We start from the raw sequence: 26,219 nt of genomic DNA, 5'->3' as shown, positions 1-26,219 counted from the left end.
TCCTCTGTCAAACAGGGATATCTGCTCCATCGCCCTGCCTTACAGAATTGTTATGAGGGATAGAGGGCTCAGTGCATTTGACTGTACTTTGTCAACTAGAAAGCACACATGTGGATGATGGTGAGATCGTAAGAGTCTGTGGTTTTGTCTTAAGTAAATGTGAATTGTGCAGAAGGGTTAAAAGAATGAGGCAAGATCTAGTCAAGCACACCTTCCTTTGCCTTGAGGCTTAAAGTTTTCAAAATTATTTTGGAGGCACTGTAAAAGAACATTTTTGGAGGGAATATTATTTTTAGGGGTGTTTCTGTTAATTATTTCCTTTCTTTTGTGTTTATTCCTTTGAAAAAAGTTGACCTCCTGTTTCTGCTTCCTTTCCTAAGAGTGACTCATGCTTTGGTCTGATAACTCATCCTTCAACATTATACTTCAAATTCTGACATACTTTGCAGTGAAGAAAATAGAAATAATTTACCCTGGGAAATATGTATTATGCCGTTAAGGTTTTTGCATACTTGAAGAAGTAGAGGTTACTGAATCCTAGTCCTTTAATATTTTTCTTTCCCTGCTTGTCCCACCCCAGTGTGTCTACATTCGCTCAAGTAAGAGAATATAGCCCTCTGTTAGCAGTAAACAAGCACAGGATTTTGGGTTCTTCTCAGATGTGGAAGACATCATGCTGTCTACCAATTTCATCATTGTTTTCATTTTGTTATTATTATCAATAATAAAACTAAATTATTGGTCAAGATAGGGATTATCTTCTCCCATTCTCTTCTTCTAGTCCGTAGTCAGGAGGATCCTTAAACCTGTGAGGATACTTAGCACTTTCTCTCTCTTAACAATTGTTCATTCATTCATTCATTAAATATTTGTTGGCCGCACAACTGTGTGTCAGGCACCATTCTAGGCTCTTGGGGTAAATTAGTGAGCAAAACAAAGGTCTCTTCTTCAGGCACTTACATTCCAGATAAGATGTGCATGTCTTATCTTCCCTCAGAGTCTGTGACCAGCTTGAGACAGGAGATGTGTTTGTGTGCCTTTCAATGTTTTTGCAAAGGTCAATATATTTCGTTAAGGGGGATAGAACTCACTGATGGTGTCACTGTAGGAGGAAGTGATCCAATAACATATGGAACAAATGGGAAAGGAGAAGGAGAACTGGCTTGGGATCTGGCTGTCAAGATGGGTAATAGAGTATTAAATGACACACACATATGGATAACTGAAATGAGGCTCTTGTTATCCTGTCTCTCATCTCTCTGCACCCCTGATGAAGTAAGAGATTGAAGCTTAGAGATTCATACTGTGGACTTTAGAGTCAGGCAGGCCTGAATGTCCTGGCTATGCCCCTTAATAACTAGGAACTTTGAACAAATTGTATAACCTCTCTCAGCCTCAGTTTCCTCATTTGTAAAAGAGGACAATAAGAAAACCTACCTCTTAGGGTCGTGTGAGGATTAAATAAAAGAATACATGTAAAGAGCTTAACTTATGGTAAATATTAATAAATAATAGATTATTAAAATTATTAATCCTTTAAGGTAGGGTTTTTTCCTGCCCTATTTGAATGAAGAACTCCAGGATTAAAAGAATTAAGTTACTTTTTGTGGTCACGTAGGTAATAAGAAATTAAATGCTATACTTTGGCCCTGTAGCTCTGGGTTTCTACTGTACTCCATTACCTCTGAAGATGTCATTTTCCTGGAACATAGAGAGAATCAACTGAAAATGATGTGTATGCATTTGTTTAAAAAAAAAAAAGCAAAACAAAACAAAACTGTAGGCAAATATTTAGTTCTAGTTACTTGTAGATTTGCTTTCTGTAGCAGATTAGCAATTTGAAAGTACTTTCTTGTGTACTAAATGTGAGCAAATGAGTAAATATGTTAAAGATAATGGGATCCAAGTTTCTCACTGTTTAGTTATGGAAAGAGGGAAGACTAGGTTCTATCCATGTTGTTGGATTGGAATTACAGATATCTAATTGAATGTATATATATATATTCATATATAACATATAGACAAATATTTATATTTGTATGTATATGCATATGCATGTGTATGTATATGTATATATTCATATAAAACATATAGATAAATGTTTATATTTATACATTTGTATGTATGTTCATATCCTGACTCTATCTACTAAGATGACCAAGAAGCAAAGACTTCTCTGTAGTAATGAGCACCACCTAGTGACAGATCTTGGTTTCTAAATACCGTTCTCCACTGAAAGGCACAAGAGCTCCTTGGCAAATGCTGATTCCAAGACTGGTAAAGGACAGTACAAGACGAACCTGGAACATCTTCTGGGGATAGAAAAGCCAAGAAGTGCACAAGGATAATGGAGATTTATCATATAGGACCAGCTTGAAGTGGTTCCCATTGGCCAAATCTGAGTTGAACATAAAAATAAATAATGATCATAATGGATTATAAGCTAGTGAGTGAAAATAAGAACCCATGACTCCATGATGATATCAGTAAATTAATAAATGAGAGAGAAAGGAAAGCTCTTCCTTACAGCTCATTGTTAACTAATAATTAAGAAAGAACATTAGAGTAGAAAAGTCATCATTGGATATAAAACTAGTGGGTGAGAGTTTGATGAGGAAAAGGATATTTGCATGGCCTTAGCATCTGCCAACAAATTACTTGTTAATTAGAAAGAAGGAACTAGTAACTTTAGAGTGGAGAGGCCTGGGAGGGACCACCTAACCAGTGGTGTGCTTGGGGTTGGCTCCTACCAGCTCATGAAAGGCAGTTGTTTGTATTTCTTGCCAACTCTGTGTTGAGTGATGTCACTTTGGTAGCTCGAAGCAGGCCATGGTAGAAGTATTTACACTGAAAATTGGTAAACGTTGTATGAAGGATTCCTCCCTGCCCCAGAAACCAATTATTAAACATTTTGTAACATATCAATGACAGTAACCACGTGGTCAAAGACAGTGTAAGCAATATTGAGATAAACGGATATCATGTGTCTTGGCTCACGGCAGCACCCACGCCTGCTGCTGCTCTCCTTCCATCAGGACTGCTCTCAGCTAGTGGGCACGTTACAAATGGTCTCATCCGTTTTGTCAAGCCAATACGCTCCTGTCACAAAGCTCTCTAGATTGTACTTTAAAGGGAAACACCTTTCAGCCAGAAACGTTGGATGTCTGGTGCTAGCACTTCAGTCTTCGCTAAACATGTGCATGTAATCACTGCAGATGGGCTTGGTGCCTTGAATCACCGCCACTGCCAGGGCCTTCTTCTCAGGTTAGACTTGAGGCTTCATCGTTGCTGTCCCAGACTCATTGATAAGCTTGAGGATCATCAGAAACTTTTAGTCCTTCAATGTAGTAGTAAGATTTAAAGTGTGCTTTAAAAAATCCATGTAATGTCATTTTTGCTCTGTGACGTGGATATTGTTAAAACAGCAAGATTTAAAATAATAAATGATATGGAAAAATTGAGAATCAGAAACAGTTAATTCTTCAGCCCCATTTTTTCATGGGCTAGTTAATATCATTGCAGACATTTGATGAAAAGGAGCAACTAAACTGCTGGGCGTGCTTACTTCATATTTGAGGGCTATCCAGTGCTTGTTCACTCCTTCTAACTCTTAATTGCTGTCAGGAAAACATGAGCATGGCGCACACATGCATGTGTAGCCATGGCTGATGTGGATAACTTGGAGAAAAAGGAGCATATTCCTGTTCTAGTGCATTTACTTCTTTTTAAAATCAGCTCTATTGAGGTAAATTTAACTATAATAAAAATCACCAATTTTAAGTGTGCAATTAAATGTATTTTGACAGATGTACACAGTTTTGGAGCCAACATAATCATGATATAGACCATTTTTATCAACCCAAAAACTTTCCTCATGCTCGTTCCCTACCTCCAGGTCCTGGCAATGCTGATCTGTCACTCTTGTGGTTACTTTTCTGCATGTCATGTAAGTGAAATCATACAATATGTCTTTGGTGTCTGGCTTCTTTAACTAAGCATACTATTCTTGAGGTTTGTCCATGTGTTCTATGTAACAGTAGCTTGTTCCTTTTTTTTTTTTTTTTGAGGAAGATTAGCCCTGAGCTAACTGATGCCAATCCTCCTCTTTTTGCTGAGGAAGACTAACCCTGAGCTAACATCCATGCCATCTTCCTCTACTTTATCCGTGGGGCGCCTACCACAGTATAGCTTTTGCCAAGCGGTGCCGTGTCCGCACCTGGGATCTGAACCTGCGAACCCCAGGCCGCCAAGAAGCAGAACATGCGAACTTAACCACTGCGCTGCCGGGCCGGCCCCCAGCTTGTTCCTCTTTATTGCTGCTATTGCTAATATTCTGTTGTAAGCCTAGCCACAATTTGTTTATCCATTTAGCCATTAATGGACATTTAGGTTGTTTCCAGTTTTCAGCTGTTATGAATAAATCACCCTCATTTTGATAATAACCAAGAAATTCTTCTTCAATGCCATTACTTTTATTCTGTTTTGTAAAATATGGCTAACTACAAGTTTGTCTAAATGAGATCATCGGTGTTTTGAGTGGTAACTGAAAGAAAATCAGTTGAGGAGGCCTCTCTCAGCCATCCTCCATGAGGCACTCACGCTCAGCTGGACGCCACCTCTCGTTTTTCTGTGCTTTGGTAGTTTTTCTGTTGTACCTCTCTTATGATATATTTTACCTCTACTTTCTACTTTTGCCGTTTTGAATTCCCTATTGGGGCAAGGACTATGGCTCTATGCCATATTTATCTTTATTTGACTCAGTGCCTAGCAGAATGTTTTTCACATAATACAGTTATGATAAATATTAAGCGATTTGGTTTGAATTCTTCTCTAATCCCTTCCTTGGATATGTAAGTGGTTTTTATTAATTTTTAAAATCAATTATTGCATTACCTCTAGATTGTTATAAAATAGGTTTCACCAAATCAAAACATTTCAAATCCCACCTCTGCCTTTACATCTCTTACAATGTAACTTTTGAGGAGATTTCTAATTTTTTATGGCCTTTATTATTTTTTTAAACTGTCACGTGAGAGGATTTTATTAAACAAATTTGTGGTTCCCTTTCAGTTCTAACATTCAAGGTTTTATAAAAAGCTAGTAAGTCAGAAAGAATCTGCAAGGGGAGAAGGTGGAAGGGAGGAGGAGGTAGGAAAGCTAGGAAAGCGAAAATATGCCATGGTTTTATGTAACGAAAAGTAAAACGAATGTTAGCTAGACTTATTGTGGTGGTCACTTTTCAATTTGTACATATATGGAATCATTATGTTGTATACCTGAGACTAATATAATGTTATATTTCAATTATATCTCAATTAAAAAATAATAAAATAAAATATGTAGCTTCTTAAATAAGGTGAAAATTGGGGAAGGATTCAAGAAACAAAAGTTAGTGTGTAACTCAACATTTGTTGGTAGAGCATTCTTTTAAATCACTTTATTTTATAAGGAGAACTGCCATAACAGTAGTCTTTTTCCATTAGCAAATTTAGGATACCAGTAATTAGGCAGCTTCTCATTCTAAAAATTGATGATGAGACTGGCAACCCCTTTGTGCAGGGGACCATAAGCCCCAGTTTTCAAAGGGCAGTCCCAGTTAGGACTGTTGTCTCGGTGTAATCATTCGTAGTGCTCCTTTTCACTCTCAAATGGGTATTGGTTTGAACAGTGCATTTTATGGTCACCCAGTTATTAGGGATCTCAGAGACCCAGGTCTCCCTACCTATGTCCGCTGCTCTAACGCAGGGTCTGACTTGGGGATGGTTCCTCAGTGAAAGAGTCCACAGTGCCCTTTGTAAGCTGACTCCTTCAGCAGCCTGGTCTCCAGCTGCCAAAGCCATTAGAGCCATTCTCTTCCAGGTACTCTTCTTTTTTAGCATGTCTGAAAAATTTTGGCTTCCTCATGTAAGACTTGAGCAGATTCTCCAGCTTCTCTTACGACTGCAGTCTTCCTTCTCCCAAGGGGTTAACCCTTAACCAAGGGTTTAAGAACATCCATTCATTAAACATTCACTGTCCACTTCCTATGTGCCAAGTACTGAGCTAGGCTCAGGGTATAGACAGACAAAGATGACAAAAAGAGACAGACACAAATCAATAACTAAGTGTGACTAATACCATCTTAGTAGGATGTATACATACACAATGTATATTGGAATCGTTGAGAAAATAATAGTTAATTTAGGAGACAATGGAAGGAGAGGGGGAGAATTTTGAGCAGGCCTTAAAGGACGAGTATGCATCGAGCAGAGGGACAGGGATTGGTGGGGGTGAAAGGTAGGGCTGGGGGAGACATCCCAGGAAAACAAAGAGACTTGTGCAATGATCCATGGCTAGAAAAATGGTGTGACTGCAGAGGCAAAAAGTGGCCTAGTCTGACTATTTGTTGCAATATACTATTTTGGAACTGAGTGTGAGGCAAGACCTTGGAGCAAATCCAAGGGGTATTCTTATTAGGAGTACCAGAAGGGACCTTATTTCACATTTGGTGTGGACCCCTGATGATTCCATTTGAGTGAAGTGTGGGTGTATTTTCGTTCTGAAATTTTACACTACAACATTACCGCATGCATTGACCAATTTCAATACAGACTTTCCTTATGTCGCTTTATAATTAGAAGCTGGTGAATTGAAGTTCCACAGCGGTACATAGACTAGTAGTGATAGCTTTATGGAATTGTTTATTTTTAGTTTGGCAAAGGCAAGGCAGTAAATATCTCAATTAGTAAACTAAAGCAGCATGGATGAGAAATGCCCACAAGGAGATCAGGAGTTAGAAATAACTAAGTCAGTTAATTGAAGGAAACCCTCATCGCTTACCCATCTCTAGAGTTTGAAGAACCAACCTAATGTGTGTGTGTGCACAGTGTCGGTACCCACAGTGCTGCCAGTGATGAGGTCCTTTGCATTCTTCAGGGTCTCATTGTTTCACAAGTTGCTCTCTTCAGAAGCCACTGTGGTTGACCCATTGGGTCCACAGCCAGTCACACTGGGGTGAGAGTTTGCCTCTGAGTGTGGAAACTTCTCATCTTGTAGTTTCTTTCAAAGTGACCCAAAGCAGGTTTTATTATGAAGTGCTGGGGGAAGGTTTTCATTTTTATTTTCATATTTATATTCACATTATGTGGCCTAATGTGTGAAAATATTTAACGAAAACTTGCATGTGGTACTGCAGAATCATTTACTTGCCTCTAGATAGAATCTCCTAAATTGTATTTGAGATTCCATTTTAGGTTTGGGAGGAAAAGCAGAGGTGGTCTACAAAGCTTAGTTTGAAGACTTTAACTTTTGGTGTATTGAGTCATGCTGTTCCTATAACTAGGATGTTTAGGAAATGTTAACCATTCAGAAGTAGAAAGTCTAACTGGTGCTACGAAACATTGAGAATGTTAAAGAAAAAGATGTGTGTGTTTTAAAATTACAAAATACCACTATGCAGTTGTCACGATTTTTTTTATTTTTAAAGTTGCATTCTTTAGTCCTTTGCATTTATGGCATGTATTTAACGTTGTATGAAAGCACCTTTGGATTTTCTCCCTAAAAGTGGGGGGGGGGGGGGTCTGTGGGAAGATTGTTGTCTTCTTATCCTTAACAATTTACAACATATCAGCTCTCTGTGGTCTGTTGGGGAAATGATGGGGGTTCATGCATCTGTAGATTAAATTTCTGTCTGTCTGCTCTCTGCTTTGTAGACTGGAAAAAGATAGCATTCAGCAGAGCTTTAGCAACGAAGCAAAGGCCCAGGCCCTTCAGGCCCAGCAAAGAGAGCAGGAGCTGACACAGAAGATGCAGCAAATGGAGGCCCAGCATGACAGAACTGGTAGGTGGTCGGGAAAGATTAGAGCACGGGCCCTGGCTCAGGAGCCGGCCCACGCCTCACTGTGAAATGACATCAGGAACACCTGTAACCTTTGGCTGGCCGAAGGGAGCAGATGCTAACTACACCGGAGATTCCGAATTACATATTAGTTAGCGTTTAAAAGAGAAAATGGAAAGTATTGCCCACTGTCTGTTGATTTCAGAGTGCTGCTCTCACATCTGTTGCACCATCTGGATTATGAGTTTATTTACCTGTGTTCAAGAAACGTAAAGCTGAGAGAGACCACAACAAAGTAGAAAAACAAAGGGCTTGTTTTTGGCTGGGTTTTCAGGCACACATGTTATATAAAGAAAATAGCATCAGAAGCTCTGCGGGAAATGCTCTGAGCTTACAGTTAGAGTCTCCTGAATAGCATTGAACAGTTCCCACAGTACACACATTATAGCTACTCTAAAAGCCTAATGAGTTTGCTTCAGCATCCAAACTGGAGAAAAGCTTTAGCCATTAATCGGTCCTTAATTCACTGTCGCAGCTGGATGTAATTCAGTGGCTCCAAATTGATATGTTCCTTTATTTAATCTTTGCAGCTTCGAACATTTTTAGCATTTGTATGATTTCCCCCTCCCCCAGCCCAATCTAGAGTGGTGTTTAATCCTCTGCATTCTTCAAGTTCTCGCAACCGCTGTTAAAATTCACTAATACAAGGCATCGACCACAGCTGGCAGCTTGGCTAAAAACTGCCATCTTTCATCACATTGGCACTGTTCTGCAGACTGAGTTGGCCAGTAACTCTTTACCTTTAATTTGAAAGTAAAATGCACTTTGAAAATAGGCAGTTTGATTTGCTCAGTCTCAGCGTTATGTGGTTCTTTCACTTTGGAGTTGTGTGTTCACAGACAGTGTTAGTCAAAACGAGACAGTGTCAGTCATTATAATTCCACACCACGTACTCCGAGCTGATTGTACTATTAAAACAAAAGTTTAATTGATCCAGTCTCTTCCAGAAAAATGTTGCTTCATTTTTAGTGCCTTGTTTTATTTTGCTTTGTATGCTATACGCTTTTTGCCAATCATTAGCTAAAATTGAAAAGAAATAAAGGGCCTTATTGAACCTTACCCTTAAAGATAATTTCCACATAATTTGATGTATACTATATTTGATGACATGGTAAAAAATTTTATTGCTTATCTTATCGGTGAAAAATTGCTAATGTAAAATGCGTTAAATGATCTGTTTACTTATAAAGAGGCAAACGTCATCGTGACTCACGTAATTCCCTCTGGCACTTTCAGTAGAGATTTCTTTTAACAGCGTTTGGCCAAAAGAAATGAAAACTCACCAGACTTAGTAAATGTTTTTCCCCTAAAAACAAAAGGAGGAAGTTAGAGGATAAATTATTGTTTGCCCCCACTCCTAGCAGGATCCTATGCTCAAGGAGTCTTGGGCAGCATCTCCGAGGGCTAGATAAGAGCCCTGTTTATCCTCACTGTTTAACTAGAGCCACCTTAAGAACACTGACGTGCATTGTGCACAAAAATATCACACTCTTCTGTTTCTTTGACCAGATCTTCATTGAAGCTCATACTGTTGACAATGAAATCAAAATTCTAAGGAAAATTACGTATTTCACTTTCATAGTTAGAGAAGCGTGTACAAGAGGGGGTTGGTGAAATACATGAGTAAATACGAAACAGGAAGGGTGGGTTACAGCATGGAAGAGAGTTCCTCCCTGACTTCATCTCAGTTATCTGGTTGTGATCATTTTTGACACTCTGTGTATAGTAAAATTGTCAAAATAAAAAGACAATATTGCACATATTGCAAAGATAAAAGCATCTATGACTCTACTTGAGGTATTTGACAATTTATTAATATGTTAAAACATTACACCAAGCTGGTATGATCAAAAATGTTTTTTGTGTGTAATTATTAGGAAAATAAATGTCTCACAAGATTTAGTGTCTTGCCAGAGGACTGGTCTTTTGACTTAGGACATGGAAAATGGTCTAGTGGCTTACAGGAAATGTGTGGTAGGAAGTGAGCACTTTCCCCACCGTCTGTGTGGGAGCACCGCAGAGCTACAACCATAAACATCTTATGTTGGTGGGGGGGTTATTGTTGTTTCTAGAAAATGAACAGTATTCATTGCTGACCTCCCAGAATACATTTTTGACAAAGTTAAAGGAAGAGTGCTGTACATTAGCCAAGAAACTGGAAAAAATCTCTCAAAAAAGCAGGTAGGTAATATTATACAATACTTTCAGAGTACTGTTTGTGTGAATACTGTAATTTTTCCTCAAAAAACAGCGTTTCCACTATTTTATCTAATGACAAAATTAGATATCTGTTTAGATACATTAGATAGATACATTTTCTGTGAAAATATTTTCTCTGTATAAACACTTTCTTAACCCTCCATGCAGACACCTTGAGTTTTTTATGAATATGTATATGTACTATTATTTGACTTTTTTAATGTTTATAATTGAAAACTATAAAATTTCAGAAGACAAAGATCAAGATAGCAGTTTTTCTAGTAAAAGATGCAGGTAAACCAAGGAGTTTTAAAGTCTTATGTTGATATAGTTAAAACATTTTAATCTATTATCACAGTTCTCCATGAACTCGCAAAAGCTGTCTTTAGGTCAAATGATCATAGATGAAATGTGTATATGTAAAAATAAAAGTAGACGATACTTTGAAATAAACTCAAACCATCCCTTCCTTCTTCTAAAATTGTTTTATTTTAGGAGAACAGCCATCATTCATTTTATAGGTTCTATGCTCTTTTGTAAATCCATTGATGGGGATCTCAGTGAATTTTTTCCTGGACCTTTTCTAAGCAGGTTTTCTCAATGAACGCTGTGTTTTATGTTCTGAACTGTAAGAAGCCTGAGTTCTCATCTCGGCTCTGACAGTAACTGTAATCTCAAACAAAGGTATTTGACCTGCTTGAACTGTGATTTCCTCTTGTAAATGAATCGTGTTGGACAGAGTCACTTTGAATTGAACTGTAAAAGTCAACATTCACATAACTAGCTAGATGTCAATATCACCTTACAACGTAACCTAATGGAAAAATAACCTGTATATCTTTTCTGTATTTTTCTGAAACTCACTTAGATCTGCTCGGAGCAAACAGTATTGCTCAGTAAACTACTGACTTGGGTATCTCATTCAGAAGGAGTTTCCAGGAGGACCAGGGCCTGTCTGATCACTCTGAGCCCTGTCTGGGGCTCCTGCATCGATAAACTGGCTTAGTGATGGAATCCCCATCCCCGAATCTCCTGGGGAATCAGAGGGCTTCGGAATGCACGGTAGGCAGAGGCTCCTGCACCCACCCAGAGTGTGCTCTGACCTCTGTGCCTTCTTAGCAAATACTAAGTGAATATCTTGTTTGGGTAGGGGAAAAGCTTAGGGTGCCAAAATACCAGATATTTTTAGGAAATTTGGCAAGGAAACCCAAATGATATTGTCATGAAAGAGACCCTCATAAAATATCAAGAGTAGCTATTCCTAACCAGAAATATTTAATTCACCTCACATAGATCCAAAAGTAAGTAATTTGTTAGAAACAAACAAACCAGATTATATAATCTAAGAAAGAAATTATATTGATCTTGGGTTTATAATATTCTATTATTTTAAGATTGCTCTGTGACTGATTATTGATTATCTTGCTCTGTATGAAGACATAATTCAGGAAATTGAAGTGTATAAAAGAGAAATAGGTGCTATATGCTTGGTATATATTATTTAAATCTCACAACAGCTTGAGACAGGAATTATTATCTTCTTTTACAGATGAAGAGACCAATACAGTATTTAAAAAGCTGGTAAATGGGAAAGCGAGAGTTCTAACTTAGAGGTTTCTGGTTCCAGTCTTTCTTACAATAAGTATAATATTTTACATCTACTACTAAGGAAAATCCAGGCCGACATAGTTATGATGGGAAAGTTTGGGAAAGAAAAATTAATCTTCGATTCCCGTGGAGAACTGGGCATGCTTGGCATGTGAGGGTTCCCCTGTGAGCCTGGGTCGACCTGTGCCCAGCGCCTCTTTTGCCTGCTCTGAATCTCTCAGCTTACCCTGTCCTGGTCCGTGAGCTTGAGCCTCAGTGCCTCTCCAGCTCCTCTCGCTTCTAGTCCCTCTAGCTCCTGACCACTACGTTATGAATTGAACGTGTTCCTTTTTGTCTGACACACAGATGGCACTCAATACATATTTATTGAATGAATGATTGAAACAAACAAGTGTGGTGCTACCCCCATCTCCCGAGCTGACTCTGGCTCCAGCCTGTTCCTTTGCTGACGACAAGCAGTGTGCGGGACAAAACACCGTGGCATTCAGAAAGAACTAGGTTTGAAGCTTGCTCTGCCACTTAGCTTCGTAACCTTGCGCACATTGCCTAATCTCTCCAAACCTCAGCTTCTCCGTCTGTGAAAACATTTCTAAAACCCATGTTGCAGGGTTGTTGTGGGAGTCAGCAGTATGTAGAGAGAGACACAGGTACACGTGTGTGTAAAGCGCGTAGCACAGTGCTTGACACCTGGGATGTGCAGTAGCGGCTGCTCGTGTCATTGACGGCATTGTGTTAAGGGTCTGGACTGGCCATTTGGGTATCACTTCACTTAGCTATTTTTGTTTTTGCCAGGGTCCAAGTGCCGTTTCTGACAAACGTAAAGTCTATACCACATGAAAACCTTTTTCTTTTTTTGCTGAGGAAGATTGGCCCTGAGCTAACATCTGTGCTGTCTTCCTCTGTTTTGTACGTGGGACACCACCACAGCATGGCTAGTGAGTGCAGTAGGTCCACACCCAGGATCTGAACCGTTGTACCCAGGCTGCCGATGCAGAGCTCGTGGACCTGTAACCCTCAGCCACAGGCTAGCCATGGGAACCTTTTTAGAGACAGAGCAGGAAAATGTGGGGCTGGTTGGTTTCAGGCCTGCTCAGGCGCCTTGCTGGGTAAATCAGGGTTTAAGAGGATCTCCTGCGACTTTCTGAGTTGGTCCAGAGCCACAGCCTGGCACCGAGCAAACACTTGATAAATTGTTGCTTATTATTGTTAAAACTTTTGAGGCCCCTAAAGTTTAGAAAATACGCATTTTGTCTTCCTCACAAGAATGTAGTAGGTAGGATACGTTGTGATTTTAGGGCTTTCTTTTGTTTGTTTGTTTACTCTTAATTTCTTGTTGGTCCAGTCTCGTTTCCCACTGGCTCCCTCCATGAAGACTGTGAGATTTTCAAAACTCTTGCAAAATTTAACATTCCATTTTGATAGTACCCTCTGCTTTGAAACAACCTATAAAACTTGAAGGGCTCAGAGTGTTTCTTTTTAAATAAAAATGGTAACCTTCTTCAGCCCCGTGGCAGCCCTCCACGGTGTGCCTTACACTCCCATGTTCATCCTCTGGGATAAATCGTTGCCCCTGTGCTTGGAGCTGAGGCAGTCTTGGGGATTTTTGAGCATTCTAAAGTGTTGTCATAGTGGAAGCTTAGTCTCCAAAATAAGTGTTTAAACCATGTGGTAATTTTGAGCCAGATTTTCCTCAGCGAACTGTAGTAAAATTTTTCCTGAAAATAGGTGTATTTATTTTGTGTTGATCAACAATTTAAAACATTTTTTTGCTCCTCTTTTCTTACTAGTGACATTTCTCTAAGAGTTTCGTGCTATTCAAAATGCCATACTAAACAAATGGATTCATACCGTTTAAAATAAGCTCCTTTTTACTCACAGAGCTGGCCATTTGAATAGAGCTCCCGCGGAATCGCTGGGAAAGCCGGCATTCTGGCTCACCATTCCTGTGTGTTCCTACTCTTGACCCCAGCCTCGTGCTGGGCTGCTCTGTGGAAGGGTTTAGAAACGGGTCCTCCATGTGTGTGTCTGCGGTATGAGTTTTCTCCCCAAGTGGACGTACCTCGCATTATGGCCGTGCTTATTGTTTCTGTTCCCTGGAAGCCCTCCACAGCGATTAGCACAGTCACTTTCTGCACAGTGTGCATTCCACACTGCGTGAGTGGTGTCTGTAACCCCAGGGTTTGTGAATGGCACGTCCCATTCTAAAACTAAAAATGAACTGCCAATTCCGTGCATTTTATATAGCTTATTTTTGACCACCAGACAAGAGAACTAATTCCATTTTGTTTTTAATTGGCACCAGGCAGGCGTTCCGGCTGGTTTTAGTTGTAGCTCACATTAAACTTTAGTTACTCTTTCGTCTTTATTCCCCGGGACTCTGAGAGCCTTTTACGGTGATAGGGTGTTTTTTTGAAGTTGGTAAGTGGAGATATTTAAGTATCTTTGGTGCAACTGTGATTTTTCTTTATCCAAGTGAAGGAAGCGTTCCCTCTCCCCAGCACTTAGATGAATCAGCAGTAGAATGTTGCAGTCGATCTAAAGCATGGCCTGGGAAGCACTTGGACAGGCTGCGCGCTGGCTGGGAGCGAGGCTCTGCCAGCTGCAGAGTGCAGATCAAGCGTGTGCTGGGTTTTAGCCTCGCAACACTCGCACGTCGAAAAGAACAGGATACAGAGCACAGAACCCGGGTCGACGTGGTCTCGCTTCTCTTTCTTTTCCATTTTCACTTTCTGGGTTACTGGGCTTGTGGATTGATGTCTAATACTGCCTATTGTGTATTTGTGATTTGCGTTTTGTAATTAAGAGGAACAATGGGAGTCCACTGGGTCTCGTTATATATAATGGTTGGTTTAATTTGTTTCACTTCTATCTTGTTAATTGTAAATTGATCATTAAGAGTTGAATTCTAATCTGTCACCAGGGTTGTGGGTATTGAGGCTAGAGCAGTGATCCTGCTTTTAATCACTGATGATGAGAAACAAATTTTATAATTTTGGTACATATTGCAGTTCATATATTTTAACACTGTATTTTATGGTGTTATAAATATTGTTAAATGACTTTTAGTGTAGTTTTACTGTGTGGACTATAATGTATAAATTATATTACTGTTTTGGCAACAGGAGGTATCCAACTGTGTGAGTTTAATTGAAGTAAAGAACACACACCCGGTTGAACTATTTTTTTTCTCTTTTATGTTTAGATGATGCTAGGTTGGGATACTACAAAAATTATATTCTGCAAGAAGAGACTGATATTGGCCTCTAATAATTGTTATCCAAAGTCAAATGACAAGCTAAAAGGATAAAAAATTAAGGTGTCATGTTTTCTCTTAAAAAGCAATTATCACTGTAATCCTAATTATAGTAGTAAAATGTTATACTTCATGCAAATGCAGTTACACAATATAACTGGTATATAAAAATGCAGGGAAAAGTTCATGCTTCTGTAAAGCCAGAAATTGCCTAAATTTTCTATGAAAATGGATTAGAGTCAATTATCCTTTTATATGATGCTAGGATAACCACGCTGCAGATGTAACCTCAGTAAGAGAAACTTGTAAGTTTATTCTTTGAACTTTTCAAATGTCTAGTTCTTTTAATATATAAGGGGCTCTACACAGATAAAAGCTGATGTGCATGCACGTATACCAAATTCTTATTGGACGTTGGAAGTTCATAGGCAAATTACCATTATAAACAAAGAAAAAAATATGCAAAGCAAAGAAAATATTTTAGCAATAAAATACCTGACAGTAATATATACTTTACAAATAACATTTATATTTTTGTGATTGTACAAGTAAGACATCCTCAAATTAGGGCATTTGGGTATAAACACAAAGAAGGAAGTTTTAAGGAAAAAATTTCCTGTGATATTATCATTCAACTATTGTTAACTTTTGACATATTTCTTTTCGGTCATCTTCCGTGTGTGTGTATGCATGTGTTTATATTGTGAGTGAGATTATCCTACATAGACAGTCTTTCACCCTGCTGTTCACCTGATATTATCTAATGAACATTTCTCTACATCAGTAAATGCTCTGGAAACATAATTTTAGTTGAATCATTTGTTTGGATAATAATTCATTAGACACGATGTTTCCAATTTTTAACAGTTATGGATAATAATAATTTTGAACTTGAATCTGAATTTTTGATGATTCCCTTACTAGAGCTATCTAAAAGGATCGCTAGTCTAAAAACTACAAACTCTTTTAAGGCTATTAATGTGTAGCACTTTGCTCAAGTACTGCACTAAATTCTGCCCACTATATATCAGTAGGTGACAAAAAGAAGTGAGAGATTAAAAAAGAGGCGGGAAGCCATATTGCACAGTGGGTGGAAATGCCCTTCTAGAGTGGAGACCAGTGTTTGCATCTGGGCTTGGCTCATCATCAGTGGGTGACCAGAGGCAAATCATTAAACCTCATATTTACTTCACAGAGGAAAGGAAATAACACTTACCTTGTAGGGGTGTTTGAGATCATTACCGTGAAGGATGGATTCCTCTATCTAGCTTAGTGTCAGCATACAATAAATATTTGACCATAATCTGGTTTTATTACACATTTCTTTGAATAATGGTGAAATTGAATATTTTATAAAAGTTTGTTGATCATTTATGTCTTCCTCTTTGAATATTTTTCATATTCCTTGTGTATTTTTTCATTGGAATTTTGATAAAGAGTTAGGGTAACACGTTATTAAATGATGCTTCTAATCTTCATTTGTCTCATGTTTTTATGTGTTATCTCAGGTCGTTTTTTTAATTTTGAAAACTTTGTTCCCAGATATTTTTGGTTTTTATGATTTTTTTCAATATCAAAGTGACTTTATTTTTTGTTTTAGATGCATGTCCATTGTAAAAATTCAGAAAATATGAAAAAGGAAAATTTTTTTTTAAATTTGTAACCCTGATGCCTAGAGATAATCAATATTGTGGTATACATGTCAAAATATTTCGTAAATTATAAAATGGAGTCACTTTACATGTGTAGATTTTTAATATTTTCCTTTCTTCCCAATATTGCATATTTTTAGGTCAATAAATAACACATATAGATAGCCACATTATGAGAATAGCATCTGATATTCCATTTTGTTCATGATGTCCTTTGCCTTGCAGAAGCTTTTTAGTCTGTTGTGGTCCCATTTGTTTATTTTTTCTTGTGATTCCCTTGCCTAAGTAGACATGGCGTTCGAAAAGATGCTGCTAAGACTGATGTCAAAGAGTGTACTCCTATATTTTCTAGGAGTTTTATGGCTTCAGGTCTTACATTCAAGTCTTTAGTCCATTTTGGGTTAATTTTTTGTATGGCATAAGATAACGGTCTACTTTCTTTCTTTTGCATGTGGCTGTCCGGTTTTCCCAACACCGTTTATTGAAGAGGGTTTCCTCTCCTTTGTCGAAGATTAGCTGTCCATAGATGTGTCGTTTTATTTATGGGTTTTCAATTCTGTTCCATTGATCTCTGTGTCTATTTTTCTGCCAGTACTATGCTGTTTTGTTTACTGTAGCTTTGTAGTATGTTTTGAAGTCAGGAATTGCAATGCCTCCAGCTTTGTTCTTTTTTCTCAGGATTCCTTCAGCTATTCAGGATCCTTTGTTGTTCCACATAGGTTTTAGGATTCTTTGTTCTATTTCCATGAAGATTCTGACTGGGATTGCATTGAATCTGTAGATTGCTTTAGGTAATATGGACATTTTAGCTATGTTTATTCTTCCAATCCATGAGCATGGAATATTTTTCCATTTATTTATGTTGTCTTCGATTTGTTTCAATAATGTCTTATAGTTACCAGTGTATGGGTCTTTCAGCTCCTTGGTTAAGTTTATTCCTAGCTATTTTATTCTTTTTGTTGCAATTATAAATGGGATTGTATTCTTGACTTCTCTTTCTGCGAGCTTGTTATTAGTGTATAGAAATGCAACTGATTTTTGTAAGTTGATTTTGGATGATTTTTTGTGTAGTGGTTACTGTGAGGTTTGTATAAAAGATCTCACAAATAAGATAGTCTGTTTTCTGATAGCCTCTTATCTCCATTTAGAGCCTAAGCAGGTTCCAGCCGTTTCTTCTTGCTCTTCTCAGTTACTGTTGCCACAAATTGTTCTTTTCTGTGTTGTGAGTTTGTGACTAAATTATTTATAGTTATTTTTGATGCTTTCCTTCCCTTTGTCTTTTATGTTATAATTAAGTATTTACTAACCTATTCTGATATAAAGCAGCAATTTTCTGATTTTATCTGTCTATTTATCTCCTTGCTCAAGGTTTTGTAAACTTTTGCTTTTTACTTTCTTATGGGAGGACTCCTTTCAATGTTTCTTCTAAGGCAGGCCTAGTGGTGATGAACTCCCTCAGCTTTTATTTATCTGCGAAAGCATTAACTTCTCCATCATATCTGAAGGATAGTTTTGCTGGATAGAGGATTCTTGGCTGAAAGTTTTTGACTTTCAGTTTTTTTAGTTTATCATTCAGTTATCCCCTAGCCTCTAAGTTTTCTGCTGAGACATCTGCTGAAAGCCTGATAGAGATTCCTTTGCAGGTTATTTTCTTCTGCATTACTGCCCTTAATATTTTTTCTTTGTCATTGATTTTTGTCAGTTTTAATATCATATGCCTTGCAGAAGGTGTTTTTGCATTGATGTAATTAGGAGTTCTATTGACTTCACATACTTGTAAGTCCACTTCCTTTCAGGTTTGGGAAGTCCTCAGCTATTATTTCTTTGAGCAAGCTCTCTGCTCCTTTCTCCCTGTCTTCTCCGTCTGGAATACCTATAATCCTTATGTTACTTTTCCTAATTGAGTTGGATATTTCTCAAAGAATTTCTTCGTTTTTTTAAAAATCTTAGTTCTCTCTCCTCCTCCACCTGAAGCGTTTCTATATTTCTATTTTCTAAGTGAGTCCTCCGTAATGTCAGTTCTATTTTTTATGGATTGTAGGTTATTTTTTATCTCATTAATTTTGTTCTTCATATCCAGAATTTGTTTGGTTTTTTTTAGAATTCCAATCTCTTTGTTTGGTTTTTTTTAGAATTCCAATCTCTTTGGTAAAGTATTCCTTCTACTCATTGATTTTATTCCTGAGCTCATTGAACTGTCTTTCTGAGTTTTCTTGTAACTTGTTGAGTTTCTTTATGACAACTACTATGAATTCTCTGTCATTTAGATTGTACATTTCTTTGACTTCAGGCTTGGTTTCTGGAGTCTTGTTATTTTCCTTCTGCTCTGAAGTGTTAATGTAATTCTTCATGGTGTTTGATGAATTGATCCTTTGCTCCAGGGCGTTTGTGGTAGTATTGGGTCACAGATTCCACCTGCCACTGCTGCTGTGTTTTCTGATCCCACTTCATCTGCTGGAAGTTGTGCTGGTAGGGCTCCTCTGTGTTTGCACACTGGCCACAGCCGCTTGGCAGGTCATGCACTCACATGCAGCTGGAGCCTCTGTGCTCTGCCAGCAGGGTTGCTCTCATGCAGAAGCACTGTGCTTTGCGGGGGACTGGCTGAACTGCTGCACTAGCGGGAGGCATGGGGCACTTTGTTTCACATGCAGGCTGGCTCTGTGTTTGTGGGCAGTTTGGCTGAGCTGCTGCACTTGGTGGGGGCTCCCCTATGGGGGCTGAGCTGCACCACTCAGTGGGGAGCATTCCCACAGATGGGGCTGCTCGCATGCTGGGTTCTCCCGTGGGCTGGAAAGTATTGGTGCACAGGCCAGGCTGCCCCATCTCCTCTTACAGTTGCACCAGCCACTGAGTAAGGAGCCAAGACCTGGGTCTGTGCTGCTGGTAAGGGGAAGGGGTCCACTCACCTAGTTCCACTGCTTCCTGTGGATCCAGTCCCCCCACCTTCAGACCGTATGGTTGTGTGGATCTCTCAGACATCCTATTGTTCTGTGTAGGGAATCCTCTGTTGGTTAAGGAATGTCATTTAGTTGTAATTTAGAGGAGAAACAAAGGGAACAACTCACTCTGTCATGATGCTGATGTTACTCCACTGATATTCCTTTGTATAAGTAATATAACCAGTCTTCTGTTGACAGATTTCTGGGTTAAGTTTTCAGATATTGGGGGTTGCAGAGCAAGATTGCTTCTAGAAACAATGTTAAAATGAACATTTTCATGAAAACATATTTTTTTGTTCAAAAGTTTTATGTTTTTATGTTGTAAAATCTATGTTTCCTTTGTGAGTTTTATTTTAAAAAGTGACTTTTTTTTCTAGGAAAGTACCTGAGAACAGATAAATGTTCTTCTGCATTTTTTCCTAATCTGGTTTAAGGATATTTTTTGTCCTTTTGAAATTTATTTAAGTGCATATTGTGATAGGAAATACTAATCTTGGATAAACACTAAATTGACAATTTCTTAAAACTGCCCTTAAATTCTATTTTCTTTGTGATCTTAAAAGGAGAAGTATAAGCTATTATTAACTGATTTAGAGTATTTTGGATATAGGTAAATTATTATTAGGAGAAGCAAATGTCGATTGAGTGCTTGATCTGAGCTTGAAAATGAGATAATCCTTGCCCTCGTGTATAATCTAGTAAGAAAGATGAGGCACAGGGCACAATTCAGAGGAATCAATTTTAAGCTAACGTATGCATAAAAGCTAGAGGAAGTTTTTAAAAATGTGCTGACATATTGGGAACTGCGAAGTATTAATCAGAGTAAGCTTCCTTTGAGATGACACTTGGACCAAGATGAAAACAAAATCAGGAATGAGGTGAACTTAAAGTGAGAGGTTTCTTCATATGTGTGAAGCAGCTTGGTCCTTGCACCGAATTTCCTTAGCAAATCCAAATATTTTCTTGACCAAGAAGAAAAGCCTATCTTGCCTAATAGAGGAATCCTTTCTTTGGATGGAAGCAATTTTACATCAAGCATCTTAGTTAAACGTCAAGACACAAACCAATCATTTTAATGTGCAAGAGTTTTAAAGTTTCAGTTCTAACCTGAGAGGCAGTGGAGCATGCGGAGGGGTGGCAGTGAGAGCAGTGCTTAATCAGAACACGGACAGGGATAGAATTTCTCTTGGATATATGCCTTTCTGATCTTCAGATTTTGAGACTTGAGATAGTTATCAGAGACACTGAAGAGGTAGCGTATTTCCTGAGGGACATCAACCATCACCAAAGTAGATACCTGTGATCACAGCTGAAATATGTGAAGACTGGAAGAAGGCTGGAGGAGTAGCGCCTGACTTAGCAGAGTAGAGGACGATAAAGCTTGAGTGTCTGCAGCGGGGGAGAGGATTGTGAAGCAAGCTGATCTGCTTTCAGGATTCTGGAAAATCTTGGAAGGCAGGAGTGGAACATAGGGCTGAAACCAAAATTGGCAGTTCCACCTCTACTCCAAGCCACCAGGTGACTATCCCTCCTCCACCCGGAAAATTGGGGGCTTTCTCTCTGAAGAGCTTAAACCAGGAGGCTCTGGTTAAAATAGGGGCAGTGAAGTTAGAATAGAGGGATTCGTAGAAAGTCTGCGTTCTGAAAGGTGAGATCCCCACCCCTCTGTTTGTAAACAGCTCCTTGACCCCTGATGGTTAGGGTTACACACACCAAGCAGGAAACGGTAGGATCCTTCTCTTGAGAAACAAAATGACCACAGAGGAGAGAATTACAGATACGTGTAACTGGTAATCTCCCATAGGAAAAGATGGCTTGCCACTCAGTCGGTCTACACTGAAGCCCACTCATTTGGGGAAAATAAATGTACATAAGTGCAATTGTAATCATAATATACTGCGTAGACAGCAAGGAGCAATATGTAGGTAGTCATTATGATGAAAATGCTGATATTGATTTAACCACAAACTGAAATACTAGTAATTACATTAACAGGCTGGAGATGGGGGAAGGGCCATAAAAAAGAGTTTAATCTTCATCTACCATCATGAATCAGTAGAAATTTCTTAATTGATGGAACAAGCAATATTGATATAAGAAAATTTAGAAATACAGAGGTGAATACCAGAAGAATTAGCTTTAAAAAAATTGAAAGTATTTGTCACTGCTTAGCTGGAATGGGGGTCGGGGGCAGAAGACTGCCATTTTTCATTATTATGCCTTTTGGATCTATATGATTTTAATCATGTGCCATTAAATTAGCCAGGTTAATTAAAGGAAACATTCTCTGTGATAGAGCTTAGGCGTGGGGTTGCTCCTTTAACAGCGTCGTGGCTGGCCTGTAATAGGCACTCAGTAAATATTTGGTAAATGAAAGATCGCCTTTTTAAAAAGGGATCTGACCATTATCATTTTTGTCTCATTCCTTGGAGAAGCCATCACTGCTGTTGTTAGAGTTGTTATTCCTTTATCTGTCTACCCTTTGAGTCTCTGCAATGCTTATCTCCCCCTACTAGACGTTTTTCAGTTTCTGAAATATTTTATTTTACATAGAATGATTTCTATTTACGTTATGTTTAAGTACAGAGTTTAATACAATCTTGAGGTTATACGATAAAAACATCCTCTGATAATAAGAACCTTTGACATCTATCATTTCTGTGTTTTCACCTCTCCAGATCTGAAATAGCTCAGCTCAGTCAAGAAAAAAGGTACGCTTGTGACCGACTGGAGAAGTTGCAGAGAAGAAATGATGAATTGGAGGAACAGTGTGTCCAACATGGGAGACTGCATGAGATAATGAAGCAAAGGTAATCAAGGTTTAATAATCAACTCAGAGGCCGTATATTGAATGTGTTTGGTTCACAGACAGAACAGGAATTGCTATGGAATAAATAAAATTCATGATCACTGTGCTATTCAAGGGACATGCTCAAAATCTAACGCTTTTATGTATTTATGCTTTCTCAACTCAGGTGGTTCTTACAATACACGGAGAGGAGAGCACAGCCCCTCTTTACTATTCTCCAATGACACAGACTTAGATTTAACACCGACTGTAGGCAAACCAGCTACCTTTAAGGTGTGAGTTGGTAATGTTGTAATATGGGGAATTTCACAACTTCTCTTCTAGAAGTTAGGTTTTGTACGTTTTTTGTAAGATGAAACATGTAGCAGGCCTAAGAAAGTTCAATATCTTAATCACAGGTTGCGCTGAGAGTATTGCTAGAGTCAGGATTTGACTCCAAACCACTGCTTTGAGGAAGTTACTTGACCTGTCTGAACACCCGTTTCTTGATCTATGTATTGGGGCTAATAATACCCACTTTGCAGTTGGATATAAAGCGGAATATATGTAAAACACCTGGCTCATAATAGCCATCTGCGAAATGGCATCAGTGGGATTTACTCTCTTTTTCTAGATGAAGAAACTTAGGCTCAGAGAGACTAGTGAATTTGCTGAAAGTGACAGATTAAGTGATGTCGTTCAAACTTGAATCTTGAACTTTTGGCTCCAAATTCCTTTCCTTTTTAGAGCAGTATTTTCCCTTATTATTTCCTATAAATGTGTCATTACTAATTTCTGTGTAATGATGGATTTCCCTGGGAAAAAAAATCTCGGTATTTTGCACCATATGCTGAATTGATTTCGGCCGATGTGCACTTCCGCACGGCGACCGCAGCCAGCCTTCCGGGGAGCGGGGCTCAGCCTGCAGCTCCGTGCCACCCCAATCCAACTCCAGCACACCCTGAGCTTTCTCTGTTTCAAAAACAATTGTTGATGTAGTTGAGAGAAAATGAAAATATCTATGGACTCCTTTTATTTTCTACTTTTTAATTTAAAGTAAACATAAAATCCTTGGGGAGGGGGCAGGTAATTTACAACTTTGATCACTTGCTCTATTGAATAGAAGAAAGACAGTCAGAAAATGGCGCTGCTTTTTAGTCACCAAAATACTAAATGTGGATATATTTGCAAGGTAAGGATCCTTCATTAATTTATTCATTAAAATATTTACTTAAGCCCAGACAGGCCAGGAGTCAGCAAACTTTTTCTGTCAAGGGGCGGAGAGTAAAATAGAGGCTTTGTGGGTCACACGTGGTCTCTATCTGTCACACAGTCTTCTTTGTTTTGTTTTTATTTTTGTTTTTTACAGCGCTTTACAAAAGCAAAAACCATTCTTAGCTAAAGGGCCAACAAAACAATCCAGAGGATTCGGCTCTTGGGCTGTAATTTGCCTCTGTACAAGACAACCAAGGCATCTTTCTAATATTTCTTTTCTCACATCTGTATATTGCTTTAGAGTTCACAAAATACACACATTGTCTTGCCTTGAAACAAACTGGAAAGTAGCTGTTATTATCATCTCCATTTCCAGATGGAGAACTAAGGCTCAGAAAGATAAAGTTGCCAACTGAAGGTCAGATAGCAAATTAATCATTCATTCATTCACCAAATATTTATAGATCGCTACTATGTGTCATGTTCTCCACCACATGCTGGAATAAAATAGCAAAGTAAATATTGTTCCCAGTCTAATGGAGCTCACAGCCTTATAGGGACGATGGATATTGATAAAGAATTTCACAACTATCTAATTAATCACAGTAACGATCAGATCTATAAAAGGGAAGTGTAGTTTGTGGTATAAGCACATTTAATAAGGGGACTTCTCGTGATCAGGAAAAGTTTCAGTAAGAAAATGCTTGAAATGCAAAAACTTCAAGTGCATCTGTAAGCCATGGCATAGGGATTTTTAGCCTTCTAGAGCAGGAGCTGGCAAACTGCCCCAGCCCACAGCCTCTTTTGTGTGGCTCAGGACGTAGTCGTGCTCGTTCATTTACAGATCGTCTGGGGCTGCTTTGGCACTACAATGTCAGAGTTGGGGAGCTGAGTCACAGGCTGTGACCTACTGGCTCACAAAGCCTAAAATATTTGCCGTCTGACCCTCTCCTAAAAAATTTGCCAGCTCCTGTTCTAGAGAAAGGAAAATTGTAAAATTGAAGATCCTGAGGTCGGGCTTTTGAGGAAGGAAAAAACTGTGTTTAACGTAAAGAATGAGGGAAAGAATGGCATGGGAGGAGGGCGGGGGCAGGGCCTTTATGTTTCTTTTAAAGATTTTATTTTTCCTTGTTCTCCCTAAAGCCCCCTGGTAAATAGTTGCATACTTTTAGTTGTGGGTCCTTCTAGTTGTGGCATATGGGACGCTGCCCCAGTATGGCCTGATGAGCAGTGCCATGTCCGCACCCGGGATCCGAACCGGCAAAACCCCAGGCCACCGAAATGGAGCCCTCGAGCCCAACCACTCTGCCACGGGGCCGGCCCCCAGGGCCTTTAAGTTTTTATTATAGACCTTTTACCTTATTCTATTACTAAAGGGAAGAAATTTAAAGTTTTTTTAAAAAAATAAAGGGGAATAATGTGATCAAGTTGCATTTTAAAAATAGCATTCCAGCTCCAGAGTGGCTAATGGATTGGAGCAGAGCCATCCTGTTTATACAAGAACAGCTAGGAAGCTACCAGAGAATTAGCCAAGCGATGATGAAGGCTTGCTCTTGAAGTGCTAATGATGGCGACAGAAGTAAACAGATTGGTGAAATATTTAGGCGAAATCAACAGGACTTAATAGTTGAGTAGCTATGTTGGGTGAAGAAGGGGGCATATTCTTGATGTGAACAATGGATGCATAATGCTGCCACTTACTGAGAACTAGAGCACGCTCCAAAGAAGCATGTTTGTGGTCAAGATGGCCTGGGTTTGGGATGAGACCAAGTGTTAAGCTGTGGCCGTGTTGAAATGCATTGAACAAATGGATACGTTGAGTAAGCATGTGGACTTAGGGGACTAAGCTCAGGAGGAAGGTCTAGCCTAGAGATAGACGTCTCCATTAGCCTATAGAAGATATCTGAACCCTCGGGAGTAAATGAGGTCACCTGGAGAATAACAGGAAGAAGGAAGAACGGCTTACTGAATCTTAAAGGACAATATTTTTTAAAGGTAAGGTAGAGGTTAGCAAATGAGTCTGAGACAAGTAACCTGAGAAATAAGTGGAAACTGGAAGAGCACGTTATCATGCATGCCAAGGGATGGAAATGCTTCAGGAAAGGAAGTGATCAACCAGATGCTGCTGAGTGATTAAATCAGACTGAAAAGTATCCATTGGACTTAGTGACATGGACATTACTGGTTATGCCAACAAAAATAGTTTTAGTAGAAGAGTAAGTACAGAAACCCTATTAGAATGGATTGAAAAGTTAGTCCGCGTTGAAAAACCGAAACAGCAAATTTAAACCACTTTTTCGTGAGATTTGCCTACAAGGGAAAGCGGGAAGCAAGAGAGAGCAAGAGAGATATACAAACCAACTGGTGGTGGGAAGATGTACTGGGAGGGGCATTTTGGAACAGAGAATCTTTTGTTTTAAGTTACAGTAGATATGAATGTATTAAATTCTGAATGTAAGATCCTTAAGTTGTAAAGGCAGGAAAGTTACATTTTCCAACTGGTGGTTTGGAACCCCTGGTATCTACAGAGGCACTCCAGGGAATTCATGTTAAAAATAGCTATGACAGGTTTTTTCTAGTTATGTTTTAAAATGAATATTGATTCATGTATTTCCCCCTAGAAAATAGAACCATGTGAGAGCTCCACAGTGTGTACAGAGGGAACGACCACCAGAGCCCGCGGAGGCGC

At 38.9% G+C, this 26,219-nt stretch overlaps 1 protein-coding gene across 4 annotated transcripts in view; it reads left to right on the top strand.

Moving 5' to 3' along the window:
• The window catches only part of SDCCAG8 (SHH signaling and ciliogenesis regulator SDCCAG8), a 224,458-nt gene that overhangs the window by 124,259 nt on the left and 73,980 nt on the right, over nt 1-26,219 (top strand). For 3 of the 4 annotated variants that reach the window (XR_006891041.1, XM_046678394.1, XM_046678393.1), the window contains exons 14-16: nt 7,692-7,819; nt 9,949-10,057; nt 22,206-22,337. Coding sequence is in view for 3 of the 4 variants with exons in the window: in XM_046678394.1 (XP_046534350.1) it covers nt 7,692-7,819; nt 9,949-10,057; nt 22,206-22,337 (369 nt within the window). In the remaining variant the exon portion in view is untranslated. Of the gene's footprint in view, nt 1-7,691; nt 7,820-9,948; nt 10,058-22,205; nt 22,339-26,219 lie in introns of those variants that run through there. The other variant, XM_046678395.1, reaches the window with a different exon arrangement.

This window comes from Equus quagga, chromosome 12, assembly GCF_021613505.1.
Source record: "Equus quagga isolate Etosha38 chromosome 12, UCLA_HA_Equagga_1.0, whole genome shotgun sequence".
Classification (NCBI taxonomy): domain Eukaryota; kingdom Metazoa; phylum Chordata; class Mammalia; order Perissodactyla; family Equidae; genus Equus; species Equus quagga.
This window is presented reverse-complemented; position numbering and strand designations above follow the sequence as displayed.